The sequence below is a fragment of the Mastigoproctus giganteus genome, chromosome 3 (assembly GCF_048544385.1).
Source record: "Mastigoproctus giganteus isolate SK-2022 chromosome 3, ASM4854438v1, whole genome shotgun sequence".
Classification (NCBI taxonomy): domain Eukaryota; kingdom Metazoa; phylum Arthropoda; class Arachnida; order Uropygi; family Thelyphonidae; genus Mastigoproctus; species Mastigoproctus giganteus.
This window is the reverse complement of record NC_143577.1, coordinates 169337478-169359816: the sequence shown is the minus strand read 5'-3', so window position 1 is coordinate 169359816 and position 22339 is coordinate 169337478. Positions and strand designations below refer to the sequence as shown.

At 38.5% G+C, this 22339-nt stretch overlaps 1 protein-coding gene across 4 annotated transcripts in view; it reads right to left on the bottom strand.

Annotated features, from left to right (window-relative positions):
- The window catches only part of LOC150088403 (protein sel-1 homolog 1-like), a 378494-nt gene that overhangs the window by 211431 nt on the left and 144724 nt on the right, over positions 1–22339 (bottom strand). For all 4 annotated transcript variants that reach the window (XM_090369493.1, XM_090369492.1, XM_090369494.1 and 1 more), the window contains exon 10: positions 10599–10667. In XM_090369493.1, the coding sequence (XP_090225619.1) occupies positions 10599–10667 (69 nt within the window). The remainder of the gene's footprint in view (positions 1–10598; positions 10668–22339) is intronic.

Below are 22339 nucleotides of genomic sequence, written 5' to 3'. Positions count from 1 at the left end.
ATGAATGCTTGCTCCTACACAACTATTACCACTACTTCAACAAAACTCACCTACCTGGGGTGCACGATAATGAACTCCATTCCACACAGGTGCCACATTTGTTGCGTAATTATACCAAGAGATGGCGGCAGGTATAACTTATTTTTTTGAATGCCCCTCGTATACAAGACGTTTCATAACACATCCACCATACATATGGGATTGATTTAGGACCTGAAAATAATTACAGGCACTCCTCTACTTACAACTTGTAGATAAGTACAAAACACAAAGCTTCTCAAAATTAATAAAAAATACTTATATCGAAAATATATCAACAGTTTTGAACCACATGCATGAAGTGCCAAAATTAGCTGCGTGTACAGTGGACCCCCCTCTTTACGACATTAATCTGTTATAGAGACACACCATCATCGTGAAAATATTGTAATGTGAAGCCAATAACACGTTTTTTGGTAATTCACTCCAAGACCTTGGAAATTTAAAATTTTTGGTATATAACTAAGCTATTTATCTCTCTAAAATGTCATTTTTATAATGGAAATTGTATTAGTTTTATAAAAATTTATGTCAAATAAGCACAACACAAAAATCACTTTTAACTAAAAGATGCAAAAACAAAACATGCCGCCAACAAGTTGACAAACGCTGGCTGACAGGAATGATTATGTGGTCCGATAAGCCCCAAAATAAGTAGGTGCCATTAATGTGATCACTAAAATCAGCCGCTTTATAGAATCAAATTTCAAAAAAACCAATCCAAACCTTAAAATGCACTACACATACACTTTCACCATTTATTGTCCCAGAAACTTGGGTTTTTCGTCCAACAAACAAAAAATCAACCACAGAACCCATGCAATTTACAGACAGTATAAATGGAGCAATATGGCCTTAGTCACTGATGCTCCTAAAAAAAAACCCTACTCGAACACCGTTTATTGCTATGTTTGGTTATAAGAATCAATTCTGAATGCCTTTGTAATATTTTTCTTAAGCACATTTCTGGAGATCACTCCCATAAAACAATAAAAACAATTTGCAGTTTCTGGTTTATTTGGGCATTTTTGTTAGTGCAGTCTAAACGGGTAGTAAACTCGATCTTATTGCATTTGCATTAATACTGATAGCTGGAATTCTGTGGGTTTTTATGTTATTATGGTAAAACGTGTTTCCCCTTCCATGAAATCTTCAATCATATAAAAAACATAAATAAATTTTCAGAATCTTCTCTTCATTCCTATTTTAAGCTTCATGAACTTTTTACTCCATATCTCACTTGTGCATATCATGTTAGTTGCAATTTGTGCGTGTAATTGATTGTTTACCTTTTTTTACTGTTTTTAATTTTACATTAAATTCCTTTTGAATAAATACTGTAATCATTATTATTCATTCTGTGTTTTTTCAGCCTCATTTAACTTGGTTACAAATCGTAAAATGCTTTAAATAGTACTGTACATACGGCCTGGTGAACTTTGTTGGGGTTATAATCTTGGCACATTTTACGGTACATGTATTTAATATCTATAAAACTGAAGTAGGACTTACGTACATGAAAAAATCAATGAAATATGTAAGTAGAGGAGATCCTGTGTAATGAAAAAAATTTATATCCATATAAACGTGCGTCCAATTCTGAACAGTTATGCAACTATGGTTTTTGAATTTTAAACAATGGCTGCAGAGTTTAATGGTAGAAAAAATAAAAACTACCCACTAATATGTTTATTCATGCTAGGTATACTTTTACTTACTCTTTTTTTTATTACTTTTATTATTTTTCACTATTCAGGGTTAAGTGTTGGGTCCATTGTTGTTTTCTGTATTTATAAATGATGTTGATAATGGTATATCAGGCTTAATGTCCAGGTTTGCAGACAATACGAAGGGTGGCAGCAGGGTCTAGAAACGCTGAGCATATGCGCTGAGAGGTGACAAATGAAGTTTAACATTGACAAATGTAAAGTACTACATATGGAAAGCAGTAACCCCAGAGTAATGTATCAATTCTGTGGTACTACACTGACAGTGGTAGAGAATGAAAAGGATTTGGGAGTAATTGTGCAGGCAGATATGAAGTTTTCTGAGCAGTGCAGATGGTCTGCAAGAGTAGCTCATGATGTCTTGTCAATGATATACAGGAATTTTTCTAGCAGGGATAAGGAGATGATTATCCCCTTGTATAAGGCAATGGTCAGGCCACACCTTGAGTATGTATACAGGTCTGGAGGCCTCATTTTAGCATTAGTAGAGGCATATGATGCAAGAAAGCAAGCTTATGCAGCATCAGCCAAAAAAAAAAAAAACTTCCACTTCACCCCTCCATTCGTTCGAAATACATGTCCAGCTGAGCCTTAAATTTATTTAGGCTATCAATTTCCACAACAAGGGATGGAAGTCTGTTCCACCAACCAACTACCCGCTGGCTAAAGGCAAATTTCTGCACATCTATCCTACATCTGTCTTTCCTCAATTTGAATTTATGCCCTCTCAGGTGATTATTCTGAGCAAGAGGCAGAGTCCCATCAGCATTGAGCATGCTCAAACCATTCAAGGCTTTATACACCTCTATCAGATCACCTCACCGGTGCCTAGTCTCCAGACACTGTAATTTGCAAAACTTAAGCTTTTCTTCGTAAGAGCAACCCCTTGTTCCATTCACTGATCTTGTTGCCCTTCTCTGTACTCGTTCCAGCAGCTCTACATCCTTCTTGAAATGAGGCCTCCCGACCTGTATACAATACTCAAGGTGTGTGGCCTGACCATTGCCTTAAACAAGGGAATAATCACCTCCTTATCCCTGCGAGAAAAATTCCTATATATCATTGATAAGACACCATGAGCTACTCTTGCAACCCATCTGCACTGCTCAGAGAACTTCATATCTGCCTGCACAATTACCCTCAGGCCCTTTTCATTCTCTACCTCTGTCAGTGTAGTACCACAGAGTTGATACGTTGCTCTGGGGTTGCTGTTTCCCATATATAGTACTTTACATTTGTCAATGTTAAACTTCATATGCCACCTCTCAGCCCATCTGCTCAACTTTTCTAGATCCTGTTGCAGCAGCGTACTGTCATTAGTGTCCTTAACAACCGTGCCAACCTCATATTGTCTGCAAACTTGGACATTAAGCTTGATATACCATCATCAATATCATTTATAAATACAGAAAACAATAATGGACCCAAAACTGAACCCTGAGGGACTCCACTAATAACATCAGTCCACGATGAGCAGTGTCCGTTGATTACCACTCTCTGTCTTCTCCCCCTCAACCACCCCTTTATCCATAGCAGCAATTTGCCTCCAATGCCCGACTGCTCCAATTTGTGCAGCAGTCTTCCATGTGCAACAGTATCAAAAGCCTCTCTAAGATCCAAGTATATAATATCAAAGTTATTCCCTGCATCCAGTTCTTTTGTGACTACATCATAGTATCCAATCAAATTGGTCAGGCAAGACTTCCCCTTAACAAAACCATGCTGTGTCCGAGCTATAAATGAAGTCTTGTCTAGATGATCCTGCAGTGCTTCTTTAACCAGTGCCTCCATTAATTTTCCTGGAACAGAAGTTAAACTCACAGGTCTATAATTACTTATGTCAGCCTTTGATCCTCCTTTGTGAATTGGGGTCACATTTACACATCTCCAGTCTATGGGTACCTCCACTTAGTCCAAGGAAGGTCTCATAATCATGGCTAAGGGCTTGCTTACTTCCTTTGCTGCCTCCTTTAATATAACTGGATAGATCCCACCCATCCACCCCAGGTGCCTTTCTTGTGTTTATCTTCAACAAATTCTCCTCCACTTTACTCTCAGTTATTACAATATTATCTATCTTATTGCCAGAGTCGAATACACCTCTGGCATTCCCCTCGCTGAATAACTCCTCATGGGTGAATGTCGATGCAAAATATTCATTTAGTTTGTTAGCTACCTGAGCATGATCATCAACAGTTGAACCATCGATATCAAGTGGACCAATCTGATTCATCCCCTTCTTCTAGAGTTTACATAAGTAAAGAACTCTTTGTTGTTTTTCTTTGCATCCCTTGCCAAAGATTTCTCATAATCTGCCTTCGCCTGCCTAACCTCCTTTGTAACTTGGTTACAGATCAACTTATATCTATCATAAGCTTCTGTGTCACGTATTAATTTATATGTATCCCATGCATTTTTATTCTCAGCCATATGTCTCATTAGTTCATCTGACATCCATTTAGGCCTAAACCTTGAACAATATTTCTTAGTTGGTATGTAAAGCCTAGTAGCTTCCAAGATAAGTTCTTTGAATGCTTCCAATTTTGAATTTGTTGTTGGTAACATCATGAGTTGGTCCCACTGTATAGAATTTAAATACTGTCTCAGACATCATAGTCGCCTTTATGAAAGCAATAACCCTTCCCTTTAGAATATCTCGACCACAACTCAGCATCTTCTACGTGCTACTGGCTGCCAACTACCGCAATTCTATGGATTACCAAAGATCCACAAACTGGATATTCCCCTCAGACCTATAGTGTCTTGCTGCAGTACCCCAACGTATGAACTGTCCAAACATATCGCGCGCCTCCTCTCACCTCTTATAGGTAATACATCGCACACCGTTAAAAATAGCAGTGAGTTCATCCACCTCATTAAGGACCTTTCAATCCCTGACAACTTTGTCATGGCATCATTTGACGTGGTTTCTTTATTCACTTCAATTCCCGTCCAACAGGCCGTGCACTGCGCCAGAAGGCTCCTCGAGAACGACTTAAGCCTCCAATCCAGGACATCACTATCCACTGATGACATCTGTACCGCCCTCAACCTATGCTTATCTAGCAGCATCTTCACCTTTGAAGACTCACTCTACAAACAAGTACATGGCACTGCTATGGGTGCCCCTGTCAGTTCCGTAGTAGCTAACATCGCCATGGAAGACCTGGAGGAGCAGATACACCAGAACCCACCTACACCTATTACAACATGGTGTAGATACGTTGACGATATCTTTACCGTAATACCACGGGGTTCTGAAACTACACTGCTGGAATATCTCAACTCCCTATCTAATTTCATCAAGTTTACCATAGAATCAGAGGTGAACGGTTCGCTCCCGTTTCTAGACGTCCTGGTACGTCGCGTAGGCCCACGTCTAGAGACCTCAGTATACCGCAAACCCATGTGGTGCGGTCAATTCACCAACTACGGGTCCGGCCACGCACCAAGCCATCTCAATAGCACTGCCCGCACCCTATTCTCCAGGGCTTGGAGCCATTCCAGCACCGACACAATTAGGCGTTACGAGATCTCCCGTGTGAAGACGGACCTAACCAAATGCGGTTATCCACCCCATGTACTAAGCAGATGCCTGTTACAGGCAGAAGAACTCACATCCAACCCAAGACCTCCGAAGCAGGTCAGTATATCGTCCGCCTACATTCCGTATTATCCAGGAGTGTCAGGACGCATCTCGAAGGTCCTTAGAAGCTACAACATCAAATGTGTGCAATTACCCTGCAGGAACCTACGGTCACTTGTCTCCAACGTGAAGACCCCTGTCACACCTGTCTTACGCAGCAATGTGGTGTATCGTATCACCTGCAGAGACTGTAACAGTTGCTACATAGGGGAGACATCAAGACGTCTCCAAGATCGCCTCACGGAACACGACAGAGCAATCCGGCTTGCCGAAACTGACCAGTCCGCGGTCGCAGAACATTTTTGGGCCACCAACCACGATCTTGACCCCAAACGCGACTTTGAGATAGTGGACCACTCACAACACTTTCGCCACCGCCTATGGCTAGAGTCACTCAACATAATAAACAATCCTAAGGCATTAAATCGCCAGAAAGGCATGCGTCTACATCCCATCCTGGAAACTACAGTTTTATTGCTGGATGATCAGTGGCGCAGAAGCAGCACACGTCCGTGCAACAACAATGACGCATGATTAATGTGCCACTTTGCTCGTTGTATTGTATTCAAAAATTTGTATTAACTTGTCAGTTGACAAAGGGACATGCGTCCCGAAAGCTACTGGTTTTATCTTATTATATTTTATTATAATTTGTTTTGTTAATAAACTGGGTAATAACTATAACTATATATGTATTTGTGGACTCCCAGCAGTCTCTGAAATATCCTGCATCTTGTTTTCCAGGCTTCTGCTCATTCCAATAGAAGCAGTGCAAGAATCACTTTCACCTCTGCCAGTGGCTACTGTTAATCTATTAGTCCTTGTATCCTCCCAAGCTAGCAGTTTGCCGACACACCTAACACTGCCTCGATAGCATCAGCAAATATTCTTGCACCCTTTCACATTTAAGTGTATCCCATGCCTGTAGAAGCAGTCCCTTCTGTTAACAAGTACAGACCAGGCTGAAAAATATTCTACCTCTTGAGCCTTGCACAATCTTTCCAGGGCCGAATTGATCGACAATGCTCTCATTTTTAGGAAGGATGTAGAGCTGCTGGAGTGAGTGCAGAGAAGGGCAACAAGATTAGTGAATGGAAAAAAGGGTTGCTCTTACAAAGAAAGGCTTAAGTTTTGCAAATTACAGTGTCTGGAGACTAGGCACCTGCGAGGTGACCTGATTGAGGTGTATAAGGCTTTGAATGGTTTGAGTAAGCTCAATACTGATGGGATCCTTCCTCTTGCTCAGATTATGTACCAGACGGGGAATAAATTCAAACTGAGCAAAGAAAGTTTCAGAATAGATGTGCATAAATTTGCCTTTAGCCAGTGGTGATTGATTGCTGGAACAAACTTCCATCTTTTGTTCTGGAAGTTAATAGCTTAAATAAATTAAAAGAGCAACTAGACAAACTTTTGGAACGAATGGATAGGCGAAATGGGAAGTTTTTTTTTTTTTTTGGGTGATGCTGCGTAAACTTGCTTTCTTGCATCATATACCATTACTAATGCTAATATAACTTCATCAATATCATTAATGAATATTGAAAATAACAATGGGCTCAGCACTGCTGAACTCTGGGGAACTCCTATAATAATAATAGTCTGCAAAGAGCAGTGCCCACTGATAACCACTCCCTGCCTTCTTCCACTTAAACATCCCTTTATCCACAGTAGTAACTTTCTCTCAATGCTGCACTAAATCAGTTTATACAGCAGTCTTATCTTCAACAGTATCAAATGCCTTCCTGAAATCTAAGTATATAACATCAAAATTATTTTTTGCATCCAGTTCCTTGGTCACTGCATTAGTGTAAGCTACCAGATTGGTTAGACAAGACTGCCCTTAAGAAATCCATGCTTTGACTGCGGTATAATTGCATTCCTGTCTAGATGGTCCTACATTACATTTTTAACCAGTGGTTCCATTATTTTCCTGGAACAGCTGTTAAGCTAACAGGTCTGTAATTACTCTGTCACCTTTGATTCCCCTTTATGTACATCTCCAGTCCATAGTGACCTCTCCCGAATCCAAGGATGCGCACATAATTATAGCTAAGGGTTTGCTTACATCCTTTGTTTCCTCCCTTAATATGATTGGATAGTTCACATCCACCTCAGGTGCCTTTTTCCAGATTCAACAAAACTACTTTTTCTCTCAGTTATCAAAAAGTCATTTAGCTCCCCAATACAGTTTGATAAACTTCTGACAAGTTTCTCTCCCATAAAGAATTCCTCATGTGTGAATTTAAATACAAAATATCTATTCAATTTGTCAGCAACCCGAGTAGGTTCATCAACAGTTATCCAATTACAACAAGTGGCCAGATGTGATTCAGCCCCTTCCTTCTACTGTTAATATAAGCATAGAAGTTTTTGTTCCTTTTCTTGGCATTCTTCACCAGAGACGTCTCATAATCTGCCTTAGCTGAAATTATGCAGGTAGAATCGCTGCTGATAACCAACCCAAGAGTATTGCTTCCTCTTGTTGCCTCTCTAACCTGCTGCTGTAGAAAACAGACATCCAAGAAATCTACAAAAGTCTTGCTAGTGTGTTGGTGAACAATCCATGAATTTTGGTCAATATCTGGAAAGTTAAAATTCCCCATTATAAAACATTGATTTTTCAGCCCACTCTATTTCTTTGTATAGCTGATGGCATACTCATCACAGTTATTAGGCTTATAACCAAACTGACTCAACATTGCAATGGCCACCCATGTCAACAGGATGCATTGCCTCAGATTTTGTGCGCTTCTAACTAAGAACATAACTCCTCCTATCCTGTGTGTCCTTTCTGTACACATTGTACTCCCCGTATTTAAATTCTGCATCTCTTATATCTGACAGTTGGACAGACAACTTGAGTAGTCGAGACCCACTAATTTTTGTAAAATCGGACAAATGCTAATAATTTATTGTAATTTTTCCTTGTAGAGGATCTGCGATCTCATTATGGATTTAAAATAAACTGTGGATTTTTTTGAAAAGGGTAGGTTAGGCTATTTTTGGAAATTTCAGAGGAATATTATATATTTTATTTTAAGGCAGAAGAATACTCTTACCTAGGGTTTTCTTCAGGAATGGCTGCATCCGGGTGAGGTGTAATTCAGAAGGTGTTGAAATTGCAATTATATGGAAGGAGGATGAAGGAAAAAGCTAGCTTTTGTCCTAAATTCTTGCATGGGGAGTAATTGTTGGTATAAAGGGAGATGATGTTCTTATCAGGACATCATCTCCCTTTATACCTACAATTATTGCAATTCCATATAATTGCAATTTCAACACCTTCTGAATTACCTCACCCGGATGCAGCCATTCCTGAAGAAAACCCCAGGTAAGAGTATTCTTCTGCCTTAAAATAAAATATATAATATTCCTAAAATTTAATATTCCTCTAAAATTTCCAAAAATAGCTTAACCTACCCTTTTCAAAAAAATCCAAAGTTTATTTTAAATTCATAATGAGATTGCAGATCCTCTACAAGGAAAAATTACAATAAATTATTAGCATTTGTCCGATTTTACGAAAATTAGCGGGTCTCGACTACTCAAGTTGTCTGTCCAACTGTCTAATAAAGTTTCGAGACTTTGGGACCTCCACATATTTTTTTACTTTATATCTAAGTGACACCATGTCTCTGATATCCCTACACTGTCTGCATTTGATGACTTAAACAGTACTTTATATACATCAAATTTATTTACAATGCTCCTGTATATGCACATGTTTTTATTCTTAGTTATCCTTACACCATGTATTCATGCATACACTGGTTCCATGATGATCCAAAGCAGGATGTGAAATTCCCAACACCTTGTTTCCAAGCTGCTGCATTTCCAGTAGAAGCAGTGCGAGAAACACCTTTACCTCTGCCTGCGGCTCTAGTTAATCTATTAGGCTGTGTATATCCCCAAGCTAGCAGTTTTCTGACCCACCTTATCATTACTTCAATAGCATCAGCAATATTCTTGCGGTAAAGTTTCTTAGGTAGTAAAAAGTAAAATTTCTTTACTGTGTTGATGTGTTGCCCAAAATATTGGGCAACACATCAACACGGTACAACACAGTTACCCAAAATATTGGGCAACACATCAAAATAAAAACAAATTAATATTTAAATGCATTTAAGGACAAAGTGTTCATTTTCATAAATTTTCAAAATTTTATGCGAAAATATTCTGATGGCAAAAATTAACTGATACCATACATTTTCAAGAAAATCACTCTAAAAAAGGTGGTGCATTATTAGGCTTACACCAATGGGACCCTTCTAACAAGAATTATAATACTAAAAATGCTATTATCCTAGTGCAAAAAATTGCTGTCACATCATTACCTGTTAGCATACATGTGGCCAACAGAGAAACTTGTTCCTTAATAACATTTTTACCGTTCATAATGCTCCGTAGAAGAATTCATCAAATTTGGTATAAGCATAATACTGCAATATTTAAACTTTAGCTTGGGACAGGAAAGTTGTTCATTTAGATTCTGACAACACTATTACACTTTCTTAAGAGAATGGTTAAAATTTCTGAACAATAAATGCACATATTACTGCTAAAACCTGAACATAAATCCATAATACTGTTTAGGAAATCAGTGAGGCAGTCCTAAATGACCAAAAAACAACTTAAAATCATTAAAAAATATATAGAGAATGCTTAAACTACAAAATAAATAAAGCAAATTTAATGGAATTAAATTACTTTATTATCAGCATTAATATTACCTTAATGCTTCAATTTTCTGCATTTATTTTGCTATAAATACAGCAGCATTAATATGCTGTATTTATTTTATGTTTTAAGTGTTTTCTATATACTTTTTAATAGCTTTAGTGATATTCCACATTTTTTTTCCATAGTAAATGTAAATCAAAATCGATTATTTCTCAAATTCAAATAAATCTGATCAACTCATTCCACAACATAAAATACATTTAAACTGCATTGAAAAATATTAATAAATGCAGAAAGTCAATGGCAGATGTGGAAGAAAAACAAAGAATTTATAAGGAACTGCAATTTCAAGGTTCTTTCTGGGAGGGGGGGGGGGAAATCAGAGGAAACAGCATCAGCAAAATAGAAGGATTGGTAGGCATGAATAACATTAACAAGGAATATATTTATCAGTATTCAGTAAAGTTTTATGTAAAATATAAATTAAAAATTCAAAAACATACCTTTCCTAAAAATGCCATTGCATTGGCATTACCTGCATCTGCTGCTTGCATGAAATAATTCAGAGCACGCTGTAAAAGAAAAAATAACTATTACACAAGGATGACAGAAAAAAGTTCACTGTGAAATCAACTGAAAAAAAAAACTAAAAATTCCTCCCCATCCTGCCATAAAAATTAATCAGGTGCTTTTCACCCACTGGCATAAAACTGGAGAGAGAAAAGTTATTTTTATAATTAAAACAACTTTTATATTCTAGATCAGGGGTGGGCAACTTTTTTCGTAAGCGGGCCGAATGAAATTTTCGCATCATGATGCGGGCCGGAATAGATTGAACGATTTTATAAAAAAAATCAGAACCTAAAAAATGTTATATTACTTGAATTACCAAATTATTAATGTATTTTTAAAAAAAAATATCTGAATGTCCAATTATCACTGAAAATGCGGCATTCGGCATCAATTTTTCTTTTTTTTTAATTGGCTCATTTTATGGGCTATAAATTATATTAAATTAAAAATTGTAATAATTAGAAAAGGCATAAAACATAAAATATCTCGCACCAATATTATTTTTTTCAATAAGAAGTCAAACCCAAAGGAACTTCGTTCGATCGATGCTACAATAATAATTAGGAAATAACTCTTTGACGCTGCGTAGAATCACTTGGTTACTGTTGTACTGGCCGCGATTCCCGATTGAACCGAATTAAGCCGAACATTTACGGCAAGTGTAGTCAGGTATGGATTTTCTATATTTATGCATTTACCGAGGGGGCCGGATTCAACATCGTCGCGGGCCGGATGTGGCCCGCGGGCCGGCTGTTGCCCACCCCTATTCTAGATACTATTAGCAATAGCAAGAGAATTTGCCATATAGTGCAAGGAAGCCACAGGTTAGCGAATGGAACAAAGGGTTGCCCTTACAAAGAAAGGCTTAAGTTTAGCAATTTACAGTGTCTGGAGACTAGGCACCTGCGAGGTGATCTGATTGAGGTGTATAAAGCCTTGAATGGTTTGAGCATGCTCAATGCTGATGGGATTCTTTCTCTTGCTCAGCATAATCGCCTGAGAGGGCATAAATTCAAATTGAGGAAAGACAATTGTAGGATAGATGTGAAGAAGTTTGCCTTTAGCCAGCGGGTGGTTGATTGCTGGAACAAACTTCCATCTATCGTTTTAGAAATTGATAGCTTAAATAGATTCAAGGCAGAACTAGATAAACATTTGGAGCGAGTGGATGGGTGAAATGAGAATGGTGTGTGTGTGTGTTTTTTTTTTTTTTTTGGCTGATGCTATATAAGCTTTCTTTCTTGCATCATGCACCTTTGCTAATGCTAAAACGAAAACTTCCTATAATCTAAACTAAACCCCCTATAATTTGAATTTATGACTCCTAGTTCTGGAATTCTTTATAACAGTGAAAATTCCACCTTCATTTATTTTATTAATCCCTCTCATAGCCTTATAAGACACGAACCAGCAGACTCTAGGAATCCCAACCTCAACAACTACAGAAGAAATTGGCTGTTGGAAACAGTAAAATGAACTTAAGTTTTTATTTGGTATGAAATTATACTATATTGTATTATATTGTATTACTGTCACACTGTTGTTTCATGTTGTACGCTGTTCAGCTGTAAATATTTGTGGTGATGTAAATCTCTCACTACGTGGGTCAACTCAGAAGGTATTTTATTTTATTTTTTTTTTAATGTAAACCCCAAACAGGAGAGGTATTAGAACCTATAGTACTTAGTACCATGCTTGGGTTGGAGGTTGAGAAGACGAAAGAAGATATTTGTTGACATTCAACTTGAACTTCTGTAGACTGTAATTTTCAGGAAATACGTACGAAGAAAGGTTGTTCCAGAAAACGGCAGTTGATTGAATAAATGAGGAAGATGAAAAGTTGGTTCTGTGAGTTTGAATTTGGACAGTAAATGGATGTTGGCTGGTGGCGGCACGTGTTCGGACTGTTTTGAAAGAGAGAACAGGAATTATAGAAGCCAATTCAGAAGAACAGCGCCCATGGAAGTATCTGTAGAAGAGGCATGCAGTAGAAACAGTACATCTATGAGACAGCAAGTGGAGAGACTCTGTTAGAGATATATCATTAATTAACCTAAATGCCCTCTTCTGAATGGAATCAAGAAGCCTGAGAGAGAGGTTTTGGGGGCACCAACCCAGATGTGGAAACAATATTCCATGGCAGGGCGGATTTGCAATTTATACAGAGTGAGCAGCTGTTTGGACGAAAAGTAATGCAAAGAGCGAAAGAAAAAACCAAGTTTTTTAGATGCAGAGGAAGCAATATTTGTTATGTGCTTGTGCCAAGAGAGATTAGAAGTCAGTGTAATCCCCAAAAGAGAGATCATTTTGCCTAGAAATCGGAGCTAAATATAAGCATAGGAGCAGAAGAATGCTTTTTGCGAGACAAGACAAGACTGATTTTAGAAGGGTTGAAATCAACTAAATTTTCTTTGCCCCACTGGAGAATTACCTGAAGATCGGCATTTAAGGAATTGGTAGTAGATTTCGAGAAGATGAAGCTGATTGAGCAGGGCAAGGTTTCTCAAAATGGAATGTAGAATGCAACGTGCTATCATTAGCAAAACTATGGATAGAATTTCCAGTCAATGGAAGAAGGTCATTAATATACAAGAGGAAAAGAGTGGGGGGAAGAACTGAACCTTGGGGGACACTGGCATTAGTGGAGAAGTTAGAAGACAGAGAGCCATCTACCATCACCCTCAGTGAACGATCAGAGAGAAAACTGGATAACCAATTACTAAAAACAGTTGGCAAACCATAAGATGGAGCTTGTTTAGAAGACCTTTATGCCAAACACGATCGAAAGCCTTTGAGATGTCAAGAGCAACTACTTGTGTTTCACTGAACCTTTACATTGAATTAGTCCATAAATGGGTAACAAAGCCAGAATATCACCAGTGGATCGACAATGATGGAAACCATACTGGCGATCATTGATCAGACGGAAGGTTTCTAGGTAGTTTAAGAGTTGGTGGTTAATTGATTTCTCCATTACTTTAGGAAGAGTAGAAGTAATTGCAATGGGATGATAATTGGATGGAAGGGATTTGTCACCCTTTTTAGGAACTGGCTGGATATGAGCAAATTTCCAAGCAGAAGGAAAACACCTTTGGAATAAGAAAGTGAAAAAAGGAAGAAAAGGGCATAAGAATAGGAATTTAGTGTAGGCAAAGAATAGGAGTAAGTTCAGGAGCACAGGTTTTGAGAACAAATGGAGAAATACCATCAGGACCTGGAACTTTCTTAGTATCAAGATTCGTCAAAATCCTTCTGACATCCTTTTGATGGAAGACCACAGGAGGCATTGAATGGAGCGTGTTGGAAATGGTGGGAGGTGTTTTGCCAAGATCATTAATACATGAGTTGGAAGGAAAATGGGATGCTAGCAGGTCAGCTTTATCTTTGGCTGAAGTGACAACAGCTCCCACCTCTGTCCAATCTGGTTTGGACAGAGGTGGGAGCAGAGATGGGCAAAAGTTGTAGTCAACAGCTTTGGCAAGAGATCAGAATACTCGGCTACCATTAGGGAAAGAGACCAGAATGCTCGGCTACAATTAGGGCAAGAAGCAAGTTTTCTACTCTTAGCCTGTTCAAACTCTAGTTTGGACTGATTAATAACTTTAAAATTGTTGCGAGCTTTGGTGTAGGCAGAAAATGAAACTGAAGAATTAGGATATGAAACAATTGATATGAAACATTCTTCTCTTGAACAGCCTTAGCACATTTATTGGAAAATCAAGGTTTAGATAAAGAACGAGATTTTAAAGTGGAGTGTGAGATAAAGGATTCCATTCCTGCAAGAATAATTTCCCTGACACGATCTGAGCAAATGTTGACATCAGAAGTTTTGAAACAGTAATCCGACCAAGGAAAAGAAATCTCGCAGGTCATCCCATTTTGCATTCTTGTATTGCCAAACAACACGAGGTTGGGAATAGCCATGAGATAAAGGCTCCACTGGAGAAGAGACAATCCCCAACAAGTTGTGATCTGATGTGCCTAAAGAACTTCACTTCGACAGTGTACTTAGAAGGGTTGTTTGTGCAATCTGTGCAAGGTCATTAGTAATTGCAAAAGCAACAGCATCTCGACCAGCTGGGTCGGTGTGACTAGAAAACGGAAACCAGCTGGAGTTGTGAACATTAAAATCACCAAGGAAAATTACCTCACTGTTACAAAAGTTGGACTGGAGAAAGTCAAGTTGCAAAGAGAGGAACTCAAAGAGCTCCAAGTGATTAGTGGAGTTGGGAGAACGGTAGACACAACAGATGAATTTGACACAATGAGGTAGAGAGATTTTAAGCCAGAGAAGATCAAAGAGAGGAGATTCCAAATTGCCAAGTCTGTGACAGGGAATATCAGAAGGGACATATGCTCAAGTACCACCTTTGAGGCAAAAGGTGGTACTTTATTATACAGCAAATAAGTTGGGCATTTGAGATGAAAAGTGGTTGAATCAACCGGTAACTGAGATTCTGTCAGAAAAAGTACATGGGGTTTGGCAGACTGCATGTGGAAATGGACATCGCTGAGATTAGAATTGAGACCACATATATTTGTGAAATGAATTAGGAAGTGTTTTAAATTAGGTATGCTTTAAATGTAAAAATATAAAGTTTTGCTCTTTTATATTAATTAAGTGTTATGCCTTAAGCAGACAATGGATATTTTTAGAATTATAAAATCCAAATATTCTTATATTGTATAATCCAGCTTTATTTAGTTTCACAAATATTGTATAAATCACATAACAAGTACTGTATTACATGTATTTTAAAATTGTATATACAAGAACTCCCCCGACTTACGTAAAACTTGACTTACGGAAATTCGACTTTACGTATGTTTTTGCCGGCCAGTGCAAACTTAAAAAAATCATGGAAACGTATTTTGCATCCCGTAGAAATAAATGGAGGTATCATAAAATATTGTAATGTGAACCCAATAACAAATTTTTTTTGGTAATTCTTTCCAAGTCCTTGGAAGTTGAAAATTACCAAAAAAAATTTGTTATTGGGTTCACATTACGATATTTTCATGATACCTCCATTTATTTCTACAGGATGCAAAATACGTTTCCATGATTTTTTTAAGTAATTTTTCTAAAGCACATTTCTGTAGGTCACGACTATATTTTTTTTGCACTTTCCGGTTCATTTTCTGTTAGTGCATCTAATTATAAATGGGTGGTAAACTCGATCTTATTGCATCTGCGATAATCCCGATAATATGGTTTTTTACGTTATGGTATTATGGTGAAATGTGTTCCCCTTTAGTGAAATCTTCAATTGTATAAAACACAAATTTTCAGAAACTTTTCTTCATTCCTATTTACGTATTACAATGATGAAGGGAAAGTGGTGGTAGTGCCACGAAACGAAACAAAATTGATTTAGAAATGAAGATGAAAATTATTAAGTACGAAAAGGACAAAGTTTGTCATTTATTGCAAGGGAATTACGTCTCCCTGCTTCAGCAGCGAATACTATTTTAAAGGACAGTGTGCATTTAAAAGAACATGTCAAAGAATCACCGCACTTAAGATCAACAATGATCACAAACAGCATTCATGTGCTATATCAAAGATGGAACAGCTGTTAATAATATTGTTGGAAAATAAGATTCAGAAGTGAGTGCCCATGAGTCTAATGACCATAAAAGCAACAAGTATTTATAAAGATATTAAGGATAAGTATGGCAAACCCCAACCCAATTTTGTGGTAAGCAATGGGTGGTTTAATAGGTTCAAGCACTGCGCTGGTTTCCACAACGTTAAAGTATGGGAAGTCGCCAGTGCCGATTCTGCAGCTGCAGAGAAATTTTGCGATGTGTTCAAAAAAAATTATTGATGAAAGCGGCTATTCAACGCAGCAAATTTTTAGCACTGACGAGACTGCTCTGTATTGTAAAAAAATGCCAGATTAAACATACATTGCCAAAGAGGAAAATACAATGCTAGGTTTCAAGGTAGTAGTGGCATGTGATGCAAGAAAGCAAGTGTATGAGCTTATGCAGCATCAGCCAAAAAAAAAAAAAAAAAAAAAAAAAAAAATCACCCCATTCCCTCCAAATGCCTGTCCAGTTCCTCCTTAAATTTATTCAACCTATCAACTTCTATAATGAGAGATGGAAGTTTCTTCCAGCAATTAACCACCCGCTGGCTGAAGACAAATTTCCGCACATCTATTCTACATCTGTCCTTTCTTAATTTGAATTTATGCCCCCTTAGGTTCGTAATCTGAACAAGTGGAAGGATCCCATCAGAATTCAGCGTGCTCAACCCATTCAAGGCCTTATACACCTCAATCAGATCACAGCGCAGGTGCCTCTCCAGCCACTGCAATTTGCAGAACTTAAGCCTCTCTTGGTAAGAGGATCCTTCATTCCCCTCACCAATCTTGTTGCCCTTCTCTGTACACACTCAAGCAAATCTACATCCTTCCTAAAATGAGGCCTCCAGACCTGTATGCAGTATTCAAGGCATGGCCTGACCATTGCCTTATACAGAAGGACAATCACCTCCTTTTCCCTGCTAACAAAATTCCTATATATCATTGACAAAAGCCCATGACCTTCCCTGGCAGCTTGTCTGCATTGCTCAGAAAACTTCATATCTGACTGCACAATTACTCCCAGGTCTTTTTCATTTTCTACAACCTTAAGTGTAGTACCACACAGTTGGTACGTTTCTCTGGGGTTACATCTACTCATATGCAGTACTTTGCATTTGTCAAGGTTAAACTTCAGTTGCCACTTCTTAGCCCATCTGCCCAAATTATCTAGATCCTGTTACAGTAGCACACTGCCATTGCTGTCATTAACAACCCTGCCAACCTTTGTATCATCTGCAAACTTCGACATTAAGCCTGATATACCTTCATCAATATCATTGATAAATATACAAAACAACAGTACACTCAACACCGAACCCTGTGGGACTCCACTAATAACATTAGTCCACAAAGAGCAGCACCCATTGATTACCACCCTCTGTCTTCTCCCACTTAACCATCCTTTTATCCATTGTAGCAACTTAACCTTAATACCATTCTGCTGCAATTTGTACAATAGTCTTCCATGCGCAACAGTGTCGAAAGCTTTCCTGAAATCCAAATAAATGATATCAAAATTATTTTTTGCATCCAGTTCCTTTATAACCACATCATAATATCCTATCAAATTTGTCAGACAAGACTTTCCCTTAACAAACCCATGCTGTGTCTGAATTATTGCTGCAGTCTTGTCTAGATGATCCTGCAATGTATCTTTAACCAGCAACTCCATTATTTTATCCGGAACAGAAGTTAAACTAACTGGTCTGTAATTACTCGTGTCACCCTTCGATCCCCCTTTGTGAATTGGGATACATTTGCACATCTCCAGTCCGTGGGAACCTCCCGAGTCCAAGGATGCTCTCATAATTATGGCTAAGGGTTTGCTTAGTTGCTTTGCAGCCTCCTTTAATATAACTGGATAGATCCCATCCACCCCAGGTGCTTTTCTGATGTTTAACTTCAACAATTTCTCCTCCACTTTGCTCTCAGTTATTACAAAATCATTAAGTATCCTGCTACAATTTGATAACCTTCTGCCATTTTCAAACCTTAATAATTCCTCATGTGTGAATGTAGATGCAAAATACTCATTCAGTTTGTTTGCTATCTGAGCAGGATCATCAACAGTCGAACCATCCATGTCAAGTGGACCAATCAGATTCATCCCCTTCCTTTTAGAGTTTATATAAGTAAAGAAATCCTTGCTATTTTTCTTAGCATCTTTTGCCAAGGATTTCTCGTAATTTGCTTTCGCCTGCCTAACCTCCTTTGTGACTTGATTACAGACTAGCTTATACATGCCATAGGCTTCTGAGTCGCTTGATAATTTATATGCATCCCATGCATTTTTCTTCCCTGTTACGAGTCTCATTAGTTCATTTGATAACCATTTAGGCCTAAACTTTGAACAATATTTCTTAATAGGTATGAAACTTTTAGTAGCATTCACGATTAATTCCTTGAATGCTTCCCACTTAGAATTTACTGTTCGTAACATGGTCAGTTGATCCCACTGTACAGAATTTAAAAAATTTCTGAGACCACTGTACTCACCTTTACGGAAGCAAAAACCCTTTCCTCTGATGGTAATTAAATCTTTAAGTAAATCCCACATCAGTACACTGCGATCACTGCCACCTAGTGGTTCCTTTATCTAGGATAGAGCCACAGTCTTGCTTAGGGCTAATGCAGCGGGAGATTACAGATTAAAACCACTGCTTGTGTATCATTCTAGAAATCCTTGTGCGTTGAAGGGCATCAATAAAGCCACCCTACCTGTGCATTTCTGATCGAACCAGAGAATGGATAACAATATCTCTCTTTCAGGATTGGTTTAAATGCTGCTTCATTCCCAAGGCTGAGAAATATTGTAAAGACAACGACATTCCTCTCAAGATTTTTCTTCTATTAGATAATGCTCCTGGACATCCTACATATCTAGATGATTTCAATTCTAATGTGACAGTCTTATTTCTACCGCCAAACACAACTTCACTCATCCAACCTAGGATCAGGGTGTTATTTTGAATTTAAAAGCATACTATTTAAGAACAACATTTGCTCAGGCATTGTCTGCAGTACACAATGAGAAAAATTTTACATTGAGAGACTTTTGGAAATCTTACAATATTTACCATGCCATCTTAAACATTAATAAGGCCTAGGTGGAAATTACTAAAAGTCGTTTAAATGTGCATAGAAGAAAATATGCCAACAGCACGTAAAAGGCTTCGAAGGATCTGAAAAAGAAGAATTATATGAAGAGGTTACAGATAAGATTGTAAAGGTTGCAGGGCTACTTCAGTTGGAGGTTGATGCCAAAGATGTGGAGGAGTTAATAGAGCAAGAAGAGAAGGAATTATCTAACACCAAACTTATTGGCTTGCAGCCAGCGATAGTAAAGGAAGAAAATGCTGACGAAGCTCAAGATGAACCAAATGAGGAGCCGAGAAGCTTCATCACCAGAGAGATGGCAATGGCATTTCATGAAATTGCATCAGTAATGGCGAGGTTTGAGAAGATGGATCCTGACAGCGAACGATTCATAAAAGTTAACAGAAGGGTGAATGATATGCTTGCTTGCTACAAAGAAATCTATGATGAAAATAAAAAAGCCACCATCCAGTTATCCATTAATGTGTTCTTTTGTAAGGTTGGGTGGCCGACCACTTCTAAATCTCCACAGCCCTCAACCTCTTCAGCGGTGTACTTATCAGCTGAAGACGTCGATTCTGGCAACGATGCTCGAGAGGTAAAATTTACTGACGTTATGCCTGTCTTCTCTTTTTTTTGTAATTTTGAAATTTTTTTAAATGCACACTTTTGTAATTTTTCCTGTGCATGAGATAAAAAATTTAATAAATACAATAAATAATTCTATTTACGTGTTCGTTGAACATTTAATTTATGATTCAATCAATTCAGCGAGCACAGTTGCAAGTGCTGCACAAGCATAGGGAAAATTCCGACTTATGTAAAATCCGACCTACACATAACGTTCCGCGGAGTTCCTGTATTCTTATATTCTGTAACATAATTAAATATGTATCTTCACCCCCCTGGCCAATAGCTGTAACCAGGTGTCTCCTAGGAGAAATAGGGATAATAATAATAAATGGCAGAGGGAGAGGCCTACAAATACTTGGGGATGATGCAGGCTCAGCAGTTACAGCACAAGGAAATTAAGGCCTCCATGACCGAAAAATATCATCAGAGACTCAGAAGCCTGCTGAAAGCAAAACTGAATAGAGGGAACACAGTTAAAGCCATAAACACCTATGCAGTCCCAGTGCTAACATACTCCTTCAGGGTCATAGATTGTACTAACACCAAACTGGAGGATATCGTGAGAAAGACAAGGACAATGATGGCCAAGAATCACCAACACCACCTGGTCAGCAGTGGAGAGACTAACAATAGCTTGGAAAGAGGGAGGAAGGAGCATATATAGACCTCATCGCGCAACAGAAAACAGCGATTGCTAACCTGAAGGATTACATCCAGAAATGCACAGCAGCACTCCACCAGGCCATAAGGAAGATAGACAAGCAGTATATCCCACTCAACCTAAGCAAGGAGTTCCCTTCCAACCAAGAGGCATAAACGAAGCTAAAAAGATGGGCAGTGAAGACACGCCATGGCAGATGCTACAATGATCTCCATCAAGATCACATAGATAAAATTTTTTCCAATGCATGGCTCACGAGCGGAACACTCTTCCCCGAGACTGAAGGATTCATGCTCGCCATCTAAGACCAGGTAATCAACACCAGAAACTATAGAAAATACAGTGCCAAGGAGCCTGGACTGTCTGATGACACATGTCAATGATGTCACCTGGCCTCAGAAACAATCCAACACATCACCGCAGGATGCAAGGTGATCACCCAGACTGAGTACACTCATAGACACACCATGTAGCTGCAGATTTACATACTAGCTTCTGATAATACATCAGAAGCTAGCAAGTAAATACCAGTTGATAGAAGAAAGTGTACCATACTACAAGTATGAACCACAGGCAGTACTAGAGACCCCAAACGACAAACTATACCAGGACCACACCATAATAACAGATAAGACAATCCCGCACAACAGAACTGGACATAACCTTTGTGGACAAGAAGGAAAAGGCTACCTATCTGACTGACATAGCAGTACCTAACACTGGCAACCTGCAGAAAACTCATGGGGAAAAAATCAGGAAGTACACGAACCTAAGACAGGAGATCAAAGAGATGTGGCATATACAATAAGTAACGACCATCCCGATCATCATTTCAACTACAGGTATGGTGCCAAAGACCCTACATAACAGCCTAGCAGCAATAGGTCTCCCAGCGAACACTTACAACGAACTCCAGAAAGTCTTAATCCTGAATACCTGTAGGATAGTCAGAGTTCCTCAACCAACAGTAACACCACACATAACAACAACCACCCTGTGTACTTGGTAGCAGAACCCGTCACGAGGTGGAACCCCCAATCAGGGTAAAATAATATAAGAGCAATAATAATAATAAACCTCAATCAGGTCACTTCTGAGGTGCCTGGTTGTGAAGCTCTGCAGCTCACATAATTGGAGTCTTTCCTCGTACAGTCATCCTTCTGCTGATCTCGCCATCCAAGTTGCCCGTCTTTGGACCCTTTCAAGAAGCTCAATGTTTTTTTTCAGATGAGGTCTCAATACTTGACTATATTATTCCAAATGTGGTCTTACAATTATAGTGGATTATGACCTCCCTATCTCTAGAGAATAGAGTTCGATAAATCATCGATAGGACACCATGGGCTTTTCTAATTGTCTGTTTAAACTGTTCAGAAAACTTCATATCTGCCCGTGTTGTAACTCCTAGATCACTTTCCCCTCCACTGTTTTTAATTCAACACCCCAAGAAGTGTATAATTTATTTGGGGGTTGCTATTCACCAAGTGTAAGACCTTGCATTTAGCATCATTAAAACATAGTTCCACTTCTGTGACCATCTTTGAAGTCTGTTCAAGTCATCCCGAAAAGCACTACACGGAACTGATCATTAATGATTCTGCCAATCTTTACATCATGCCTTCTATCACTTCATTGATATCATTTATGAAAATCAGAAACAGCAGTACTCCAAGAACCAATCCTTTGG